Source organism: Pelobates fuscus, chromosome 8 (genome assembly GCF_036172605.1).
Source record: "Pelobates fuscus isolate aPelFus1 chromosome 8, aPelFus1.pri, whole genome shotgun sequence".
Taxonomy (NCBI): domain Eukaryota; kingdom Metazoa; phylum Chordata; class Amphibia; order Anura; family Pelobatidae; genus Pelobates; species Pelobates fuscus.
Genome location: NC_086324.1, coordinates 102,588,389 through 102,608,187, shown reverse-complemented (window position 1 = coordinate 102,608,187; position 19,799 = coordinate 102,588,389). Strand labels below are relative to the sequence as shown.

Below are 19,799 nucleotides of genomic sequence, written 5' to 3'. Positions count from 1 at the left end.
GAGTCAGTGTATGTCCTTGCATGTGTGTCTCTGTGTCAGTGTATCTGCCTGTGTAAGTGTATATATGTATGTCTGTGTATCTGCATGTGTGTCAGTGTGTGTCTGTGTATCTGCATGTGTGTCAGTGTGTGTCTGTGTCAATTTGTGTGTCCGTGTGTATGTGTCAGTATATATGTCACTGTATGTATCAGTGTGTCAGGGTATGTATATGTGTGTCAATATGTGAGCAAGGGTATGTATCTTCAGGTGTGTCAGTGTATGTATCTGTGTATCTGCATATGTGTCAGGGTATATAGATATATAGATCGGTGTGTCAGGGTGTGTATATGTGTGTCAGGGTATGTGTCTGTATGTGTGCCAGTGTATGTATCTTTGTGCATCTGCATGTGTGTATCTGTATGTGTGTCAGGGTATGTATCTATGTGTCTGTGTATCTGCATGTGTGTCAGGGTGTGTATCTGTGTGTCCGTGAGTGTATCTGTGTGTCAGGGTGTGTATCTGTCTGTGTGTCAGTGTCTGTATCTGTAAGTCTTTATCTGCATGCGTCAGTGTCTGTATCTTTATGGCTGTGTGTCAGTGTGGTCATCTGGGTATGTGTGTCAATGTATGTATCTGTGTGTCATTGTGTGCATCTGTATCTGTGTATCTGCATGTGTGTAAGCAGGGCTGGCCTTAGGGGTGTGCGAGCTGTGCGGCCGCACAGGGCGCCTTGGAGCAGGGGGTGCCATGTGGCCGACACAGCTCGCACATGGCCGGTGTTAGGGGAGCTAAAACAGGTACCGGGGTGGAGGATTTCATTATTCTCCACCCGGGTCTATTAAAAAAAAAAAAAAAATTGAGGCGGCGGGGGCAGGGCTTACCGCGAGGCGGAGGCAGGGCTAATACCTACCCAAAGCCCCTGGTAACTGCTGCACAGGAAGAGGGAATAAGTCCCTGCTTCCCCAACAACCAACTGCATCCACTCCCCCTTCCAGCCATAATGGCAAGAGGTAAGTGTGTGTGTGTGTGATTGCCTGTGTGTGTGTGTCTGCCTGCATGTGTGTGTCTGCCTGTGTGTGACTGTATCTGTGTGACTGCCTCCCTGTGTGTGTGTGTGTGTGTGTGTGTGTGTGACTGCCTGCCTGTGTGTGACTGTTTGCCTGTGTGTGTGCCTGTGTCTGTCTGCCTGTCTGTGTGACTGCCTCCCTGTGTGTGTGTGTGTGTGTGTGTGTGTGACTGTCTGCCTGTGTCTAACTTCTATTCACAAACCGGACTTTACATAGGACACGAGGCCATGCGTTTAGACTGGAAGAAAGAAGATTTCGTCTAAGGCAAAGGAAAGGTTTTTTTTTACTGTAAGAACAATCAGGATGTGGAATCCTCTGCCTGAAGAAGTGGTTTTATCAGAGTCCATACAGATGTTTTTTACTCCTGCTCTGTGTGAAGGGTGAAATGTGTTTGTGAAGAGTACTGTGTGTGTGAGTGAAGTACTGACCCCCCCACCCCCCCATATGTAGGCCCACACACAGACACACACTACCCTTCACACACTGCACCCCTCACAAACAGCACCCTTCACAAACACACCACCCCTCACACACACACAGCACCCCTCACACACTCCGAGAACACCTCACAAACATTGCACCCCTCACACACAAACACTGCACCCCTAACACACACACACACACACACACAGAGCACCCCTCTCACACAAACACTGTACCCCTCACACACACAAACACACACACACAGAGAACCACTCACACCGACAGAGCATCCTTCCAAACACAGCACCCTCACACACATAGAGAACCCCTCACACACATACATCACCCGTCACACAGACAAAGCACCCTTCCAAACACAGACAAAGCACCCCTCAGACAGAGCACCCATCAGACACACACCACACCCCTCACACACAAAAAATAAATAATTTTTAAAAATGTGTTTTTTACTCCTGCTCTGTGTGAAGGGTGCAACGTGTTTGTGAAGAGTACTGTGTGTGTGAGTGAAGGGTGCTCTGTGTGTTTGTGAGGGGTGCAGTGTGTGAGTGATAGGGAGTGTGTCTGTGTGTGGGCCTACTGACCCCTCCCCCATATGTAGGCCCACACACAGACACACTACCCTTCACCCACACACTGCAACCCTCACAAACAGCACCCTTCACAAACACAGAGCACCCCTCACACGCACAGCACCCCTCACAGACACATCACCCCTCACAAACACACTGAGCACCCGTCACACACACACAGCACCCCTCACACACAAACAGAGCACCCCTCACACACAAACACTGCACCCCTTACACACAAACACTGCACCCCTTACACACAAACACTGCACCCCTCATACACAGACAGAGCACCTCTTACACCGACAGCACCACACACACACACACACACACAGAGAACCACGCACACAGACAGAGCACCCTCACACACATACAGAGCATGCTTCACACACAAACACCGCACCACTCACACACTGAGCACACCACTCACACACACAGAGCACCCTTCTTAACACAGCACACACACACACACACACACAAACACACATACAGAGCACCCCTCACACATACAGAGCACCCCTCACACAGACAGAGCACCCCTCACACAGACAGAGCACCCTTCCAAACACAGCACCCTCACATACACACCACACCCCTCAGACAGAGCACCCCTCACACAGAGAGCACCACTTACAGACCGAGCACCCTTCCAAACACAGCACCCCTCACACATACAGAGCACCCCTCCCACAGACAGCACCACTCACACACAAACACACAAAACCCCTTACACAGCACCCGAGAACGCACAGCACCCTCACACAAAAACCACACTCCTCACACACACACATACAGAGCACCCCTCACACACACAGCACCCCTCACACACAAACAGAGAACCCCTCACACACACACACAAACAGTGCACCCTCACACACACACAGAGCACCCCTCATAAACATCGCACCCCTCCCAGAAAATACTGCAGCCCTCACACACAAGCACAGCACCCCTCACGCACATACCCCTCATACACAGAGCACCACTCACACAGACATAGCACCCTTCCAAACACAGCACCCTCACACACACATACACACACACAGAGAACCCCACATATACAGAGTACTCCTCACACATACAGAGCACCCCTCACACAGACAGCACCACTCACACACAAACAAAGCACCCCTCACACACACAGAGATCACCCTTTCAAACAAAGCACCCTCACACACCAGAGCACCCCTCAGACGGAGCACCCCTCAGACACACACCACACCCTTCACAGACAAACACTGCACCCCTCACACACAGAGAACCCCTCACAGACACACAGCAACCCTCAGACAGAACACCCCTTATAAACATTGCACCCCTCCCAGACAACACCACAGCCCTCACACACAAGCACAGCACCCCTCACACACACACACACACACACACCCCTCACACACACAGAGCATCCCTCACACAGAGAGAACCACTCACACACACACAGAGCATCCCTCACACAGAGCACCCCTCACACACAAACACTGCACGCCTCACACACAGTGCACCCCTCACACAGACAGCACCACTCACACACAGAGCATCCCTCTCACACACACAGAGAGCACCACTCACACATAAAAAGCACCCTTCCAAACACAGCACCCTCACATACACACACACAGATAACCCCACATATACAGAGTAATCCTCACACATACAGAGCACCCCTCACACACAGAGCAGCCCTCACACAGAGAGCACCACTCACACATAAAAAGCACCCTTCCAAACACAGCACCCTAACATACACACACACACAAACACAGATAACCCCACATATACAGAGTACTCCTCACACATACAGAGCACCCCTCACACAGACAGCACCACTCACACACAAACACAGCACCCCTCACACAGAGCACCCCTCACACACAAACACTGCACCCCTCCCACACAAACAGAGCATCCCTCACACAGACAACACCACTCACACACAGAGCACCCCGCACACAGACAGCACCACACGCACCACTCACACACTCACACACACTGTGTGGTGCTCACACAGACAGCACCACTCACACACAAACACAGCACCCCTCACACAGACAACACCACTCACACACAAACACAGCACCCCTCACACAGACAACACCACTCACACACAGAGCACCCCTCCCACATACAGAACCACTCACACACAAACACTGCACCCCTCACACACACACAGAGCATCCCTCACACAGACAGCACCACTCACACACAAACACTGCACCCCTCACACACAGAGCACCCCTCACACACACAAACACTGCACCCCTCACACACAGAGCATCCCTCTCACACACACAGAGAGCACCACTCACACATAAAAAAGCACCCTTCCAAACACAGCACCCTCACACACACACACAGATAACCCCACATATACAGAGTACTCCTCACACACACAGATCACCCCTCACACAGACAGAGCACCCTTCCAAACACTGCACCCCTCACACACAGAGAACCCCTCACAGACACACAGCACCCCTCAGACAGAGCACCCCTTACACACACACACCACCTCTCACAAACACCGCACCTGTAACACACATACAGATCACACCTCACACATACACAGACAGCACTCCTCATACACAGAGCACCCCTCACACATACACAGAGCACCCTTCCAAACAACACTCCTAACACACATAAAGAGCACCCCTCACACAAACACCACTAACTCACAAACACAGCACCCTTAACACAGACAGAGCACCCTTCCAAACACAGCCCCCCTAACTCACACAGAGCACCCTCACACACACAAAAAGCACCCCTCATAAATCCTGCACACACACACACACACACTCAGCACCCCTCTCACATACACACACACTGTATGTCTACACACATTGCACCTATCATATACACTGCACCCCTCCACTCACTACATCTCATATACTCACACTCTGCATTCCCTATGCAAACACTAGAATCCCTGTATGCAAAAACATATACTATGTTCCCTAAACACAATCTGCAGCCCCTAAAACACACTACACACACACACTACACACACACACTACAGTCCCTATGCACACACATTACAGTACCTATATGCAAACACTCTCTACAGCTCCTAGCCACACAAATGCAGTGCAAATGTGTCATAAAACCCACTTGCGCTGCTCAGAACAAATAAGTTGCCTTTTTCTCTTGCAAGAGCTCTTCACCAGTGCTCTGTACATTGGCTGCCTTGGAGGAGCATTTAACTAATATAGTCATTCTGAGGGGAGCGTGCTAGTGATTGGTGATGACACAACAGTCACCCCTCCTCCTCCGGCCCCACCCCCGACCCACTGGGCCAAATTTTTTCCCCAGTCTGGCCCTGGTCTCCAGGGGCCCGGTCGCACCCTTCAGCGCTTTAATAGGGCGATCGGACTCCTGTGCTAGTGCAGCCAAAGCTGGGAGGAAAGAACAGCTTGTAACTACTTCATCCCAGCTCACACACTAAGCAAGTCGCACGGGAGAGAAGGGGGCACTGGGAGAGCAGCAGGCCCCTAACTTCCACCAGACCCAGCCAGCCAAAAGGTAGGAAACTGACATGTATGTATTTTTGTGTATCTGTATGTGTGTGTATGTATCTGTATGTCCGGAGTCAGTGTATGTCTCTGCATGTGTGTCTCTGTGTCAGTGTATCTGCCTGTGTAAGTGTATATATGTATGTCTGTGTATCTGCATGTGTGTCAGTGTGTGTCTGTGTATCTGCATGTGTGTCAGTGTGTGTCTGTGTCAATTTGTGTGTCCGTATGTATGTGTCAGTATATATGTCACTGTATGTATCAGTGTGTCAGGGTATGTATATGTGTGTCAATATGTGAGCAAGGGTATGTATCTTCAGGTGTGTCAGTGTATGTATCTGTGTATCTGCATAGGTGTCAGGGTATATAGATATATAGATCGGTGTGTCAGGGTGTGTATATGTGTGTCAGGGTATGTGTCTGTATGTGTGCCAGTGTATGTATCTTTGTGCATCTGCATGTGTGTATCTGTATGTGTGTCAGGGTATGTATCTATGTGTCTGTGTATCTGCATGTGTGTCAGGGTGTGTATCTGTGTGTCCGTGAGTGTATCTGTGTGTCAGGGTGTGTATCTGTCTGTGTGTCAGTGTCTGTATCTGTAAGTCTTTATCTGCATGCGTCAGTGTCTGTATCTTTATGGCTGTGTGTCAGTGTGGTCATCTGGGTATGTGTGTCAATGTATGTATCTGTGTGTCATTGTGTGCATCTGTATCTGTGTATCTGCATGTGTGTAAGCAGGGCTGGCCTTAGGGGTGTGCGAGCTGTGCGGCCGCACAGGGCGCCTTGGAGCAGGGGGTGCCATGTGGCCGACACAGCTCGCACATGGCCGGTGTCAGGGGAGCTAAAACAGGTACCGGGGTCCCCAACAACCAACTGCATCCACTCCCCCTTCCAGCCATAATGGCAAGAGGTAAGTGTGTGTGTGTGTGATTGCCTGTGTGTGTGTGTCTGCCTGCGTGTGTGTGTCTGTATCTGTGTGACTGCCTCCCTGTGTGTGTGTGTGTGTGTGTGTGTGTGTGTGACTGCCTGCCTGTGTGTGACTGTTTGCCTGTGTGTGTGCCTGTGTCTGTCTGCCTGTCTGTGTGACTGCCTCCCTGTGTGTGTGTGTGTGTGTGACTGTCTGCCTGTGTCTAACTTCTATTCACAAACCGGACTTTACATAGGACACGAGGCAATGCGTTTAGACTGGAAGAAAGAAGATTTCGTCTAAGGCAAAGGAAAGGTTTTTTTTTACTGTAAGAACAATCAGGATGTGGAATCCTCTGCCTGAAGAAGTGGTCTTATCAGAGTCCATACAGATGTTCAAACAGCTACTAGATGCATACTGGCAAAAACAGAATATTCAAGGATATAATCTTTCAATGTAGGGTAATAACTGCTTGATCCAAGGATAAATCTGACTGCCATTCTGGGGTGAAGAAGGATTTTTTTTTCCTAGCTTGTTGCAAAATTGTGCTTCAAACTGTTTTTTTTTTTGCCTTCTTTTGGATCAACAGCAAAAAAAACAAATGTGAGGAAGGCTGAACTTGATGGACGCAAGTCTCTTTTCAGCTATGTAACTATGTAACTATGTAACTCCAATTGTGTGTGTCGCTGTAGCTGTGCCGTTGTGTATGTCTGTGCCTGTATGTGTGACTATCTGCCTACAACTGAGTGTGTGTGTGCCTATCAGTGTGCGTGAGTGTCTGCATACCTGTAACAGAGTGTGTATGACTGTCTGCTTGTAATGAAGTATGTGACTGTGCCTGAAACTGTTCATGATTGTGTGTCTGTAACTGTGTGTGACTGTCTGCCTTTAACTGTGTGTTTGGCTCTGTGACTGTCTGCCTGTAACTGAGTATGTGAGACCGTCTGTCTGTAACTGAGCGTAATGACATACATAAAGAAATTGGAAAAGAAAGAAGGATCTCATAAAAATAATTTTAACCAAAACTTAACTGTACAAGAATGTAAGGCTTTAAAAGATTTAAAAGAAGATCCAGACCTAATCATAAAACCTGCAGATAAAGGGAGGGGAGGGGGAAGGATTGTTCTAATGTCCAAAGAATTTCACAAAAAGGAAGCAGAAAGACTTTTAAAAGATGAAAGTACTTATAAAAAATTAACGAAAGATCTGAGCAGGGAGATTAATAAACTGTTTTTTACATATTTTAGTAAAGGTTTTAATTTAGAAATTTTAAATCAAAAATAATTAATTTTTTTAAATAATGAATTCCCAAAAATACCGGTCTTTTATTTTTTACCTAAAGTACATAAAGACACAGAAAACCCCCCAGGGAGGCCGATTGTGGCAGGCATTGACTCCATATCAAGTAGACTGTCACAATATGTTGATGTACACTTACAACCCATAGTTAAAAAAACTAGAGCATATTTAAAAGATACAATAATGATGCTGAAACTATTAGAGAAGTGCAAATAGAATGACGAATGCTTCCTGGTCACATGTGATGTAACATCACTGTACAGTAATATCCCTCATACTTATGGAAAGGAAGCGGTAAAATTCTTCCTATATAATCATTCCGACCTCACTCCAATTAAAATGGAATTAATCTTAGAAGGAATTGAACTAATTTTAAATAAGAACTTTTTTTGGTATGATAACCAAGTTTTTCTACAAATTAAGGGGACGGCCATGGGGACCAAGTTTGCACCCAGTTATGCCAACCTTTTTATGGCACATTGGGAGAACTCTTTTATATATGGACAGCATGACTGGGTGGAAAACTTGGTCACCTATGGTCGTTATATAGACGATATCTTCTTTATATGGGAAGGTAATGAAAAAGATCTGAGCAATTTTTTTTAAAAATGTTTAAATACTAACACATGGGGTATTCAATTGACCTGTAATTGGAGTAAGCAAGAAATAATTTTCTTGGATCTACATATATATATTGAAAATAATATAATTAAAACAAAAAAACATTTTCAAACAGTAGAGGCAAATAGCTTCATAGGCCGAGACAGTTGCCATTTCTCCCCTTGGTTGGAAAATGCCCCTAAGGGACAATTTTAAAGAATAAGGAGAAATTGTACAGACATAGAAACTTTTAAAATTCAGTCGAATAAAATCAAAAAAGACTTCTTGGAAAAGGGATATGAAGAAGAAAAATTAGAGAAATCAAGATTAGAAATTAAAGAAAGGGAGAGAGGAACTCTCATACAATATAAAGAAAGAAAAAATGAAGATACAAATAAAATCCCTTTCATATGTAATTTTAGTTCTGATAATTTTAAAGTAAGAAAGACTGTGTCTAAATACTGGCCCATTCTTCTACAAGACCCTACACTGAAAACTTTTTTACCAGAAAGACCTCGCTTTATACACAGAGGAGTAAACAAAATCTCAAACACTCATTGACCTCAAGTTATATAAAAGAAAAACCTAAAACCAATCTCACTTTTCTTAATTCAGAAAAAGGATTTTTTGGATGCGGACAATGTCTTGCATGCAAAAGGACTACCGTATATACTCGAGTATAAGCCGACCCGAATATAAGCCGAGGCCCCTAATTTTACCCCCAAAAACTGAGAAAACTTATTGACTCGAGTATAAGACTAGGGTGGGAAATGCAGCAGCTGCTGGTAAATTTCTAAATAAAATTAGATCCTAAAAAAATTATATTAATTGAATATTTATTTACAGTGTGTGTATATAATGAATGCAGTGTGTATGAGAATGCAGTGTGTGTGTATGAGAATGCAGTGTGTGTATGAGTGCAGTGTGTGTATGAGTGCAGTGTGTGTATATGAGTGCAGTGTGTATATGAGTGCAGTGTGTGTGTATGAGAATGCTGTGTGTATGAGTGCAGTGTGTGTGTATGAGAATGCTGTGTGTATGAGTGCAGTGTGTGTGTATGAGAATGCTGTGTGTATGAGTGCAGTGTGTGTGTGTATGAGTGCAGTGTGTGTGTATGAATGCAGTGTGTGTATGTGTGTGTGTAATGCAGAGTGTGATGCAGAGCCTTGGTGGGGGGGTGGGCATTTTTATTTTTTAATTATTATTTTAATATTTTTTTTGTTTCATTACATTTTTTTATTATTATTATTTTTTTATTTTATTATTTTTTTTTCTTATTTTTATTTTATTATTTTCTTATTTTTATTTTTTTATTATTATTAATATATATACATTTTTTTGTCCCCCCTCCCTGCTTGCTAGCTGGCCAGGGAGGGGGGCTCTCCTTCCCTGGTGGTCCAGTGGATGGGCACTGTGTAGGAGGGGGCTGTGGGGGCTGCAGAGAGATGTTACTTACCTTTCCTGCAGCTCCTGTCAGCTCTCTCCTCCTCCGCCGGTCCGTTCAGCACCTCGGTCAGCTCCCAGTGTAAATCTCGCGAGAGCCGCGGCTCTCGCGAGATTTACACTGTGAGCTGACAGAAAAGCTGAACGGACCGGCAGAGGAGGAGAGAGCTGACAGGAGCTGCAGGAAAGGTAAGTAACATCTCTCTGCAGCCCCCACAGCCCCAGTCTGTATTATGGCAATGCAAATTGCCATAATACAGACTCTGAGAAGACTCTGAGAAAGTACAGACTCTGAGAAACTCAGCTTATACTCGAGTATATACGGTAATAATAAAAAAAAGGCATGTAAAGAAGTTTGAAACAAATGAAGGTACAGATTACCAAATCAAAAAATTTATTACTTGTCATTCAAAAAAATTGATTTACCTTATACAATGTCCCTCTGGGTTAAACTACATAGGAAAAAACACTAGACCTCTACATGTAAGAATAGAGAAACATGGGAGAAATATCAGTAAAGGTTTTGAAAATCACAGTGTGTCGTTACATTATAAAATCCACCATAACTGTGATTTAAAAGGCACCATCTTTTTAGGTATTAATAAAATAACTAAGGATTGGAGAGGAGGTAATTTTAATTTAAAATTAAGCAAAATAGAAATGGAGTGGATATTCAAACTTAATTGCCTTCTCCCTAATGGTCTTAACTCAGATTTTGAAATGTGTAATTTTCTTATATAAAAACTCTTGTATTTATAAATGCTATTTTTATGTTATTTTATATATGTTTTTTACCTATTGCACAGATATTTATGTATACTAGATAGTGATTGTATATGTATAAAATTTGTTCTTAAGTATTTATGGACTTTACATACATATGGAGAATTAATTGATCTATTATTAAGAATATATTGAATAGGAGAAATGTATTAATCAATAGAAAGTGAAAACATCTCAATGAAGTATAACTAATATCATAACAATGCTATATTAGAGTTCCCCTTGTATATAGATGCTTTCATTGTAATTAATATTGAAGACAAATGAGCAGATCGAAATAATATGGAAGAAAAACTATTTGGAACCATGCAATAATCCACAAATGTTTATTATAATGTCTTCTGGGTCTGTAACACAAATTCTGACAATGAAGTTCGGGGAGAAACTGATCACAAGCTGAAATCCGCAGTGGAACGCACTGTGGAACGCATAGCCGAAAACCGGAAGTGACGTATCGCAATGTTAAACAGACAGGAGCAGATCAGAAAGAGGCTTGAAACACAGGGTTTCTCAATTACCATGGAGAAAACCCGCGTTTTTACAAGCCCACAAAGCGGTTTCCATTGATTACAAGGATACTTAAAGCAGGAAAAGGGTCCAGAGCAGCAACTTGAAAAAAACTTTTCCAGCTGAAGAAGCCTTTTGGTGAAACGCGTTCTGGAGGAAAAGAAGTGAGCAAAGCGACTTTTAAACTTAAAAGCCGAATAAGTGTTATATTTTAAAGATTTTTATGTTATATAATAATTTTTTATAGAATTAATAAAATACTTTTTATATGCACTTACGGCACCTTTTCCTGCTTAAACTAAAAGAAGGAGTGTGGTCCTTAACCACATACACGAAGCAAAGTGAGCCTTATTTCTGGCTCTGGGTTTGTGAGTACCTATTCACTATATTTATTTAATTACTGAGTCTAAAACTGTATTACACTATATGCCACCCTCTATGCCTATCTAGGACTGGACCACTGGATAACAAAGAAGGGAAAGGGTCGCCTTAACGGACCCCAAAGCGCAAGAATCTGAGCTAAATTTATTAGCTCAGAAAAGTGTAAGTTGCCATTTGGCATTTCGTTCTATACCTATTCAATTTTATGATATAGGTTGCACTATGTTTTGTATTTGTTTATGCTTTATTTAAGGTACATACAGGAAGGTTAGTTATACTAAAAGAGGATTTTGAAGTCTAAGGTATAGGCTCTAAAATTGTACTTTATTTCACACCTTCCTTTGTTCACATAAGCGCTACACCGGCACGTCTATTTGTTCTGTGTCTGACTGCCTGTTTGTGTAACTGTCTGCCTGTGTGTGTGACTGTATACAGGAAACTTGGTGGTGGAGGGGGCACCGTGAAGATTTTTCGCACAGGGCGCCTAATGGCCTATGGCTGTATGTATGGGTATGTATCTGTGTGTATGTGTATCTGCATGTGTGTCAGGGTGTGTATCCTTAAGTGTGTCAGTGTATGTATCTGCATGTGTTTCAGGGTATGTATGTGTCTGTGTGTCAGTATGTCTATCTGCATGTGTCTGTATCTGTGTGTAAGTATGGGCATCTGGGTATGTGTGTCAATGTATGTATTTGTGTGTGTCTGTGCATGTGTGTCAGAGTGTGTATCTTTGTTTTAGGGTATGTATCCTTAAGTGTGTCTGTAGCTCAGTAGTAGGGGTTAATCCATGATATCTTCGCTGGTAGTCAGGATTCCACAGGTTAAACACAGGTAGCGCAGTATAATACCCTTTTCCCCAAGGACTAGACAACACATTGTCTGGGAGTCAACTGAAGCTTTATTGCAAGGTCACCAAATTTATACGATTCCCCATGCAAGGGGTTTCCAGAATGCTACTGCAGGGGTTTTAATCAGGTGGACTGTGTGGGAAACTGACCATGCAGGGTCATTTCCCATCATTCCTTACTGTACAGGGAAGATGATGACGTCACCAGGCACAGATAATGCCATTATTTGTATGTACAGTGAAACAGACATTTTTATATTAAATTCAGTAACACATGCAATTTACCGTGGATTTGACCGAATGACCCCTCATTGGATTGCGGGGATCTCAATGAGTATTCTTATGAAATACCGCTCAGATCCCTGCAGAAATAACCGAATGCCACATGAAATACACTTTTAGGTGAACCGGGGTTTAAACGAAAGAGCAGACGAAAAGCTTTGTTTTACCGAAAGAGCGAGCCTGGAAGTCCAGCGGTGTTTGGAAATCAAGTAGCCGATTTTAGTTCCAGGCACTCGACGACCAAACACCGCTGAACTTTTAGCGAGCAAAGATGGCTGCCGCCACGTGTTCGGCATACGAACGGCGGCCACCCACAAAACCCATTAACAGTGGTTGATACAATGTTGCAACTTAGTTAATGGGAGACACACAACCCCATCGGGGTGGTCTCCCATTCGGCATTTATTTAGTTTCACGAACAGTTTGGTAGGTTACTGTTCGTGAAACTCCCAGTTAAATGCTGGCGGCTTTTCGTGCCGCTAGCATACGAATGCTTTATTCCCATAACATGTACAGCAAGAAATGTGACCATTTACATTGTTTAAAGCGATACCAATACACGAATGTCTTTTGGAATATAGTCTTAAGTGGCTAAGTTTGCCACAGTGTCAGTGTATGTATATGTGTCTGTATCTGCATGTATGTCAGTGTATGTATCGCTGTACATCTGCATGTGTCTCTGTATCTGCATGTGTGTCAGGGTATGTGTCTGTATGTGTGTCAGTGTATGTATCTACGTGTCTGTGTATCTGAATGTGTGTCAGGGTGTGTATCTGTGTGTCAGGGTATGTATCTGTGTGACAAGGTATGTATCTACGTGTCTGTGTATCTGGGTTTGCACCCTTAAGTGTGTCAGTGTATATATCTGTGTCTGTGTATCTGCAAGTGTGTCAAGGTGTGTATCTATGTGTCACGTGCATATCTGTGTGTCAGGATGTGTATTCCTAAGTGTGTCAGTGTATGTATCGGTCTTTCACTGTATCTGCATGTGTGTCAGTGTATGTATCTTTGTGTCATGGTATGTATCTGTGTATCTGTATGTAGGTCAGTGTGTGTGTCTGTGTATCTGCATGTGAGTCAGAGTTTTATTCTGTCTGTATATTTATGTGTGTCAGTGTTTGTATCTGTGTATCTGTATGTATGTTTGTGTGTCTGTGTATGTATGTCAGTGTTTTTATCTGTATGTTTGTGTATCATTGTATCTGTACCTTTATGTATGTCAGTGCATGTGTCTGCATGTGTCAGTGTTTGCATCTGTGTGTATCTGCACATGTTTGTGTGTGTATCTGTATCTATATGTGTGTCAGTGTTTGAGAGTTTGTATGTCTGGGGCAGAGGAGTAACAGGGAGAGCCTTGGGCAGAGGAGTAGCAGGGAGAGCCTGGGGCGGAGAAGTAGCAGGGAGAGCCTAGGGAGGAGGAGTAGCAGGGAGAGCCTAGGGAGGAGGAGTAGCAGGGAGAGCCTGGGGAGGAGGAGGAGTAGTAGGGAGAGCCTGGGGAGGAGGAGTAGCAAGGAGAGCATGGGGCGGAGGAGAAACAGGGAGAGCCTGGGGCAGAAAAGAAGCAGGGAGAGCCTGGGGCAGAAAAGAAGCAGGGAGAGCCTAGGGCAGAGAAAAAGAGGAGATGAGACAGAGAAAAACGTATACATTTGAAATAAATGCAAATATATTAATTACAAACATTTTGTTAATGAGAGGGGTCACACCTTCAATCCCTCCATTGATGAATCAGGTGCACCTGAGGAAGACAAGAGAGTTCGTCGAAATGCGTTGTGCTTATGGTATCTACCTGTGGTGCACCTGAGGAAGACGAGAGAGTTCGTCGAAACGCGTTGTGCTTATGGTATCTACCTGTGAACGGCATCATTACTACTTTGATGTAAGATTTTTATATTTTTCTACTAATAAATGCTTATACTTGATTTCTGATTTGTGTGCCTGTTCTACACCATTTACTTTGAGGAACAAGCTTCACACAGAGGAATACCCTTGGGATTACCATCTATAAACACCATCACCCAATACAGATTTTCAGAAATGGGATGTACTACTGAATTTTACAATATTTGACTTCTGGCTACCATCTGATCCTGTATATATTTGGGGTATATTTGTGTCTTTTTTGATTGGGTATATACACCACCACAGTGCATGTATTATATTCTACTTTGTGGTATTACTAATTAGCGCTGCACACTATTCCTGTTTGTATTCACACTGTGTTGTGGGATTTAGTGATTATTCCCATCAAGTGTGTTCTAGCCACTCTTTTCAGCGCCATGGATCATACTGTTTTTTACTTTTGTACAAAGCATAGAAGTAAATCAACAACAGAATGGCTTAAACAGAAGAAAATACGCCTTCTGAAGTGGCCCAGTCAGAGTCCTAACGTCAACCCCATTGAGATGCTGTGGCATGACCTCAAGAAAGCGATTCACACCAGACATTCCAAGAATATTGCTGAACTGAAACAGTTCTATAAAGAGGAATGGTCAAGAATGGCTCCTGACCGTTGTACACGTCTGATCTGCAACTACAGGAAATGTTTGGTTGAAGTTATTGCTGCCAAAGGAGGTTCAACCAGTTATTAAATCCAAGGGTTCACATACGTTTTTGTGAATGTTTACATGGTGTGTTCAATAAAACCATGACAACATTTCATTATTTGTGTGTTATTAGTTTGAGCAGACTGTGATTGTCTATTGTTGTGACTTAGATGATCAGATCACATTTTATGACCAATTTGTGCAGAAATCCATATCATTCCAAAGGGTTCACATACTTTTTCTTGCAACTGTAGTTGCAGGCAAGAGTAGTGTTTCAATTTATCGCCTATTAATATTTTACCAAAAATGTACACATTTAAATAAACCATTACCAAGAATCCGATAGCAGACTTTTTACTTCTGGAAAATTTGTCCAACTCCTCCCAATCCTCCTTCTCGGCCAAAGCAGAGATCTTCAGCCACCAATACCTGGAAAAAATAAATCAGATAGCAGATCGAGAGCCTTGTAGGCTAACCAGTACAAGGTATTTACAGTGCTTGGACTGTCCCTTAAATTAAAAAAAACTAAAACCTATGATTACTTCATATTTATTGCTATTATTGATTTTCATATACTGTATCCATTAACTGATATTAAAGAAATAATTTTATAATTTTGGAGATATACATAATAGAAGCTCCACAAAATACATGTGGAAAAAGCAAGCCTCTCATTTAAATGCATATAGTACGTATAAAATTAATTATTGCATGATTACCTTTTATCAGGAACTTTCAATTCTTTATAGAGTTGCTCTGCTTTTTTAAACATTCCATCAAGTAACAGATTATAGATTGTGTCGTGTAAAGAGTAATCTAGATAAGGTTTGTCAAGTTCTTCTTGCAATTTACGCTGTACTCTTAGCAATTTAATTTGATCTTCAGTGACCTATGAAAAACAAATGAAATGTAATGGGAGTTCAACATTAAAATGTTCCATAATAACACAGGGGTAAGCGCATATCCGATATTTATGGACACAGTTGCTACTGATGAGCCATTAACAATGTTAAAGTGCACACAATCCCAGTTTTCAACAGCACATTTACTATTATCAGTTCAAAGAAAGAGAGCCCTATAACTTACATTAGTGGTAAGTAGGCAAACTTTGGCACTCCAGATGTTTTAGACTACATTTCCCATAATGCTCTTACAAAGATAATGCTGGCAAAGCATCAGGGGAGATGTAGTCCACAACATCTGCAGTTCATTTTTATATTTTTGTAAGCACACAGATATAGTGCTTGAATAAGGGAAGAACAAAATGTGAAAAAAGAAAACAATGTAACATTACATATGTTATAACAATGCTTACAATACACTGCACGCGTTATACATTGAGTAATACACAAGGTGATAAACCCTAAGTATCGTCACAACCTGAATGTTGTTCACGGCTGGGCGTGCTCTGGAATAGGATTATACAGAGCTACAAGGAGTTACTAGGTAGTTTAAAAAATACAAAATTAAGTCCAGTTTATAATATTTGAATAGGATCATCAGAAGAGTTGAGCAAACCCGAACTACCGAACATTAAGTTTTTTGGACCCCGGACCCGAACACGGACATATCAGTGTATTTTTGGGTTGGAGTTCGGTGTTCAGCGATTTAATGGCATGTTTTGAAAGGCTGCAGGGCAGCCAATCAACAAGCGTTTGACTCATGTGCCCTTAGAAGCCATCACACCCATGCCTACTAATGGCATGGCTGTGATTTCCCAGTGCAGCATGTGACCCAGTCTCTATATATAAGCTGGAGTCACGTAGCGCCGCACGTCACATGAGCTCTTATTAGTGTAGGGAGTGGATGATGCAGCTGTGAGGGACAGATTAGGAAAGAATTCTGGTGTTGAATCTGCAAACTACAGTGATAATTTTTTTATTCTTTATTTTTGATGTGCAGATGATTACAGCATATTAACGTCGCTACAACTGCGTATTTCGCGGTTCAAAACAGTTTGACAATTTGCACAATTTTATGTTTTTTAAACATGCTTAACTAAACAGATAGATAGGTTGATGAATTGAGATGATCTAGATTACCATGAAATATACCAACGATTAGTTGTCAATTCAATTCTGCTGTGCTGTTATAATCATAATATATAGGCACGAATTGCATAATAGCAGTAGCTGGTTGAGATAGTGTATATTAAAGTTGAACTATGTGTAAACAAGCTGGGAGACATTATATAGCATATAACTTTACTATGTTGTATAGACATATTTCTATTCTCTCTGGGCCTAGCTTGCCCTGCTGTTTCATGAATTAACTGAGTATTGGATCGCTAGGAGCAAGGTTCAACATAAATAACGTTATACTAGCAGGTTAGTGCTGGCATGGGAGTAAAGTCTATGTGGGGCAAGTCTTAGGCGACTGAGATTGGGTATTTAGCTGGCAAGAGAGCTCTGGGCAGTCCGTGCTATAAATACCCATGTGTGGCAGTGTAATGGGTGATTTATCTGATACCCCTCGTTGGTACAGCTCGGGCTTTGTCATCCTCGTTCTTTCTTTTGTGACCCCGTAGTTTGCAGTCTCTGTAGCGAGGGACGGCCATTATGGTGCCTGTTGGAGTGTGCAGCCGAATGGTTGCCTGTGTTGCCGGAAAGTTCAGCAGCATGGCTGAGGAAGGGGTAGAGTCCGCGTGGGGTAATCGGAGGAGGCCTGGAGTGCGTCACTGGAGTCTCTTTGGTGCTGCAGATTCTCGTCGCTGGGTTGAGCGAAGAGCCCGGAGGGTACCCTTTGCTTGCCAGGGTTGTGGGTTGGAGTGTTCAGGGCGGCTGTTCCGGCGTTGACCCATTTGTGGTGAAGTCAGTCGTTTGGGTTTGCGGGCCCTCCGGGAGCCCTGTCCATGTTGGCGGCAGTTTCTGGCTCTGGCTATGGCAGGGAGTGTGCGTTTGCGGTGGGGGTTTGTCGGCTGAGCCATGGGTGAGCCTGTGGCCCTTCTGAGTGCCTCTGCTTGTTGCTCCTTGGCCACCAATTTCTCCCAGAACGCGGACAGTATAGCCTCCAGCCTGGTTGAGAGGTCGGGTCTTTCCTCGTTGTGAGCGTACGTGGCAACGGCCATTTTGTGAGGCCGTGCCTCGCCACTCTGCCCGCTTGTTTCTCTCATAGGGTTCAGTGTTCTCTTGAAGTTGAACCGGGATAACCCCCTCTGGTCCATGGTGCCTGCGGGTCTGGTTCTCTGATGCGTTGGCTGAGAGAGCGGCCGTTTCTCCCCGCCTTCGTCACTTGCCGGCCCCAGCTAGCCATCTTCGGTTCCCGGTCACAGATACTCTAAGGAAAAGTGTCAAATGTGTCACCAGGTTTCCCCTGTGTGCAGGCAGCGACTCCCAGTTTAATATGTAGCACGATTTTTGCGGGATAGCGTCGATTATCGGTAGTTCGCACGGGAGCTCAGCTTTCAGGCGTCTGATCTGCTTGCTGGCTTAGCCCCGCCCCACAGCGATTATTTTTGTGGGTGCTATACTACATTTTTGTACCCTGCCCTGAGCCCAGTGCCACAGAGAGTGCAATGCACTTGCAATTACATTTGTGCCAGGCACATTACTTTACTGTTCTGGTAGCTCAGTGGGCAACATCTAGGCATTTTTAAATACCACAATTTTTTTGGTGCTAAATAGTACATTTGCGTACTGGATTTCTTGCAGTCCAATAAAACCCTTAAATACTACTGTTTATTTAGGTGCTAAATAGTACATTTGGGGCCTGCACTTCATATCTGAGAGTCAAATAGAACCGTGAAATACTGCTGTGACATAGCAGTTTTAAAAATTCAAATTCTTTAGGTGCTAAAAAGTAAATGTGGGGCCTGCATTTCAAAACTGAGAGTCAAATAGAAACGTCAAATACTGTGCTTACAGCGCAGTTTTAAAAATTCAAATTTTTTTGCTGCTAAATAGTAAATTTGCAGCCTGCGGTGCACTTCATATCTGAGAGTCAAATAGAACCGTCAAATACTGCTGTGACGGGGGCGTGGCCTGACCGGGTATGGAGTAAGTCGCATCTCCCTGCAGCTCCTAGGCCCCAGCTCACCAAAAGCACCGATACACCCGCATATCGAGACCCAGGATGGGGAAATCCAGGCGTCCCAACACCCCTGGCCCTTCTCAGACAGGATCACCAGGCCGCAGCACGGGTCCCATGGATGGGTATTTCGGCACACCGCGTGTTGCGGTCACCGGCCCGCCGAGCCTCACGGCCGTGCCCGACCGGCACGGCCGCGCCGACAACACGAGCTTACCTGCTCGTCGGCGAGCCGGGAACCGCTCTCTCTGTTCTTCCGGGCATCACGCCCGAATCCAACATGGCGCCGACCACGTGGTCGCGTCTATGAATAGCTCCGCCCCCGAGAATTATACCAACGTGTGCGTGACGTCAACGCACACGCACGTTTTGGGGTCAGAGGTCGCCCTCTGACCAATCATAGCTTAGAGAGGGGTATTTAAACCCCTAGTTTACCCCAGTACTTTGCCCTGTCGTGGTTTCCGTTTCCTGGTTTCCTGAGAGTGCTATTTTCATGTTTATTATCTCCTGGTATCCTGATCTTGGCTTTTCCCTGGTTATTCTGATCTCTGGTTTCCCTGACTTGGCTTGTTTAAACGGTATTGAGTATTTTCTGGCTTCCTTGACCTCG

General features: G+C 43.9%; 1 protein-coding gene across 2 annotated transcripts in view; it reads right to left on the bottom strand.

The window, feature by feature from the left end:
• Positions 1-19,799, bottom strand: part of VPS16 (VPS16 core subunit of CORVET and HOPS complexes) — a 190,055-nt gene that overhangs the window by 23,336 nt on the left and 146,920 nt on the right. For both annotated transcript variants that reach the window (XM_063430209.1, XM_063430211.1), the window contains exons 21-22: positions 15,883-16,052; positions 15,496-15,592 (exon numbers count right to left, since the gene is read on the bottom strand). In XM_063430209.1, the coding sequence (XP_063286279.1) occupies positions 15,496-15,592; positions 15,883-16,052 (267 nt within the window). The remainder of the gene's footprint in view (positions 1-15,495; positions 15,593-15,882; positions 16,053-19,799) is intronic.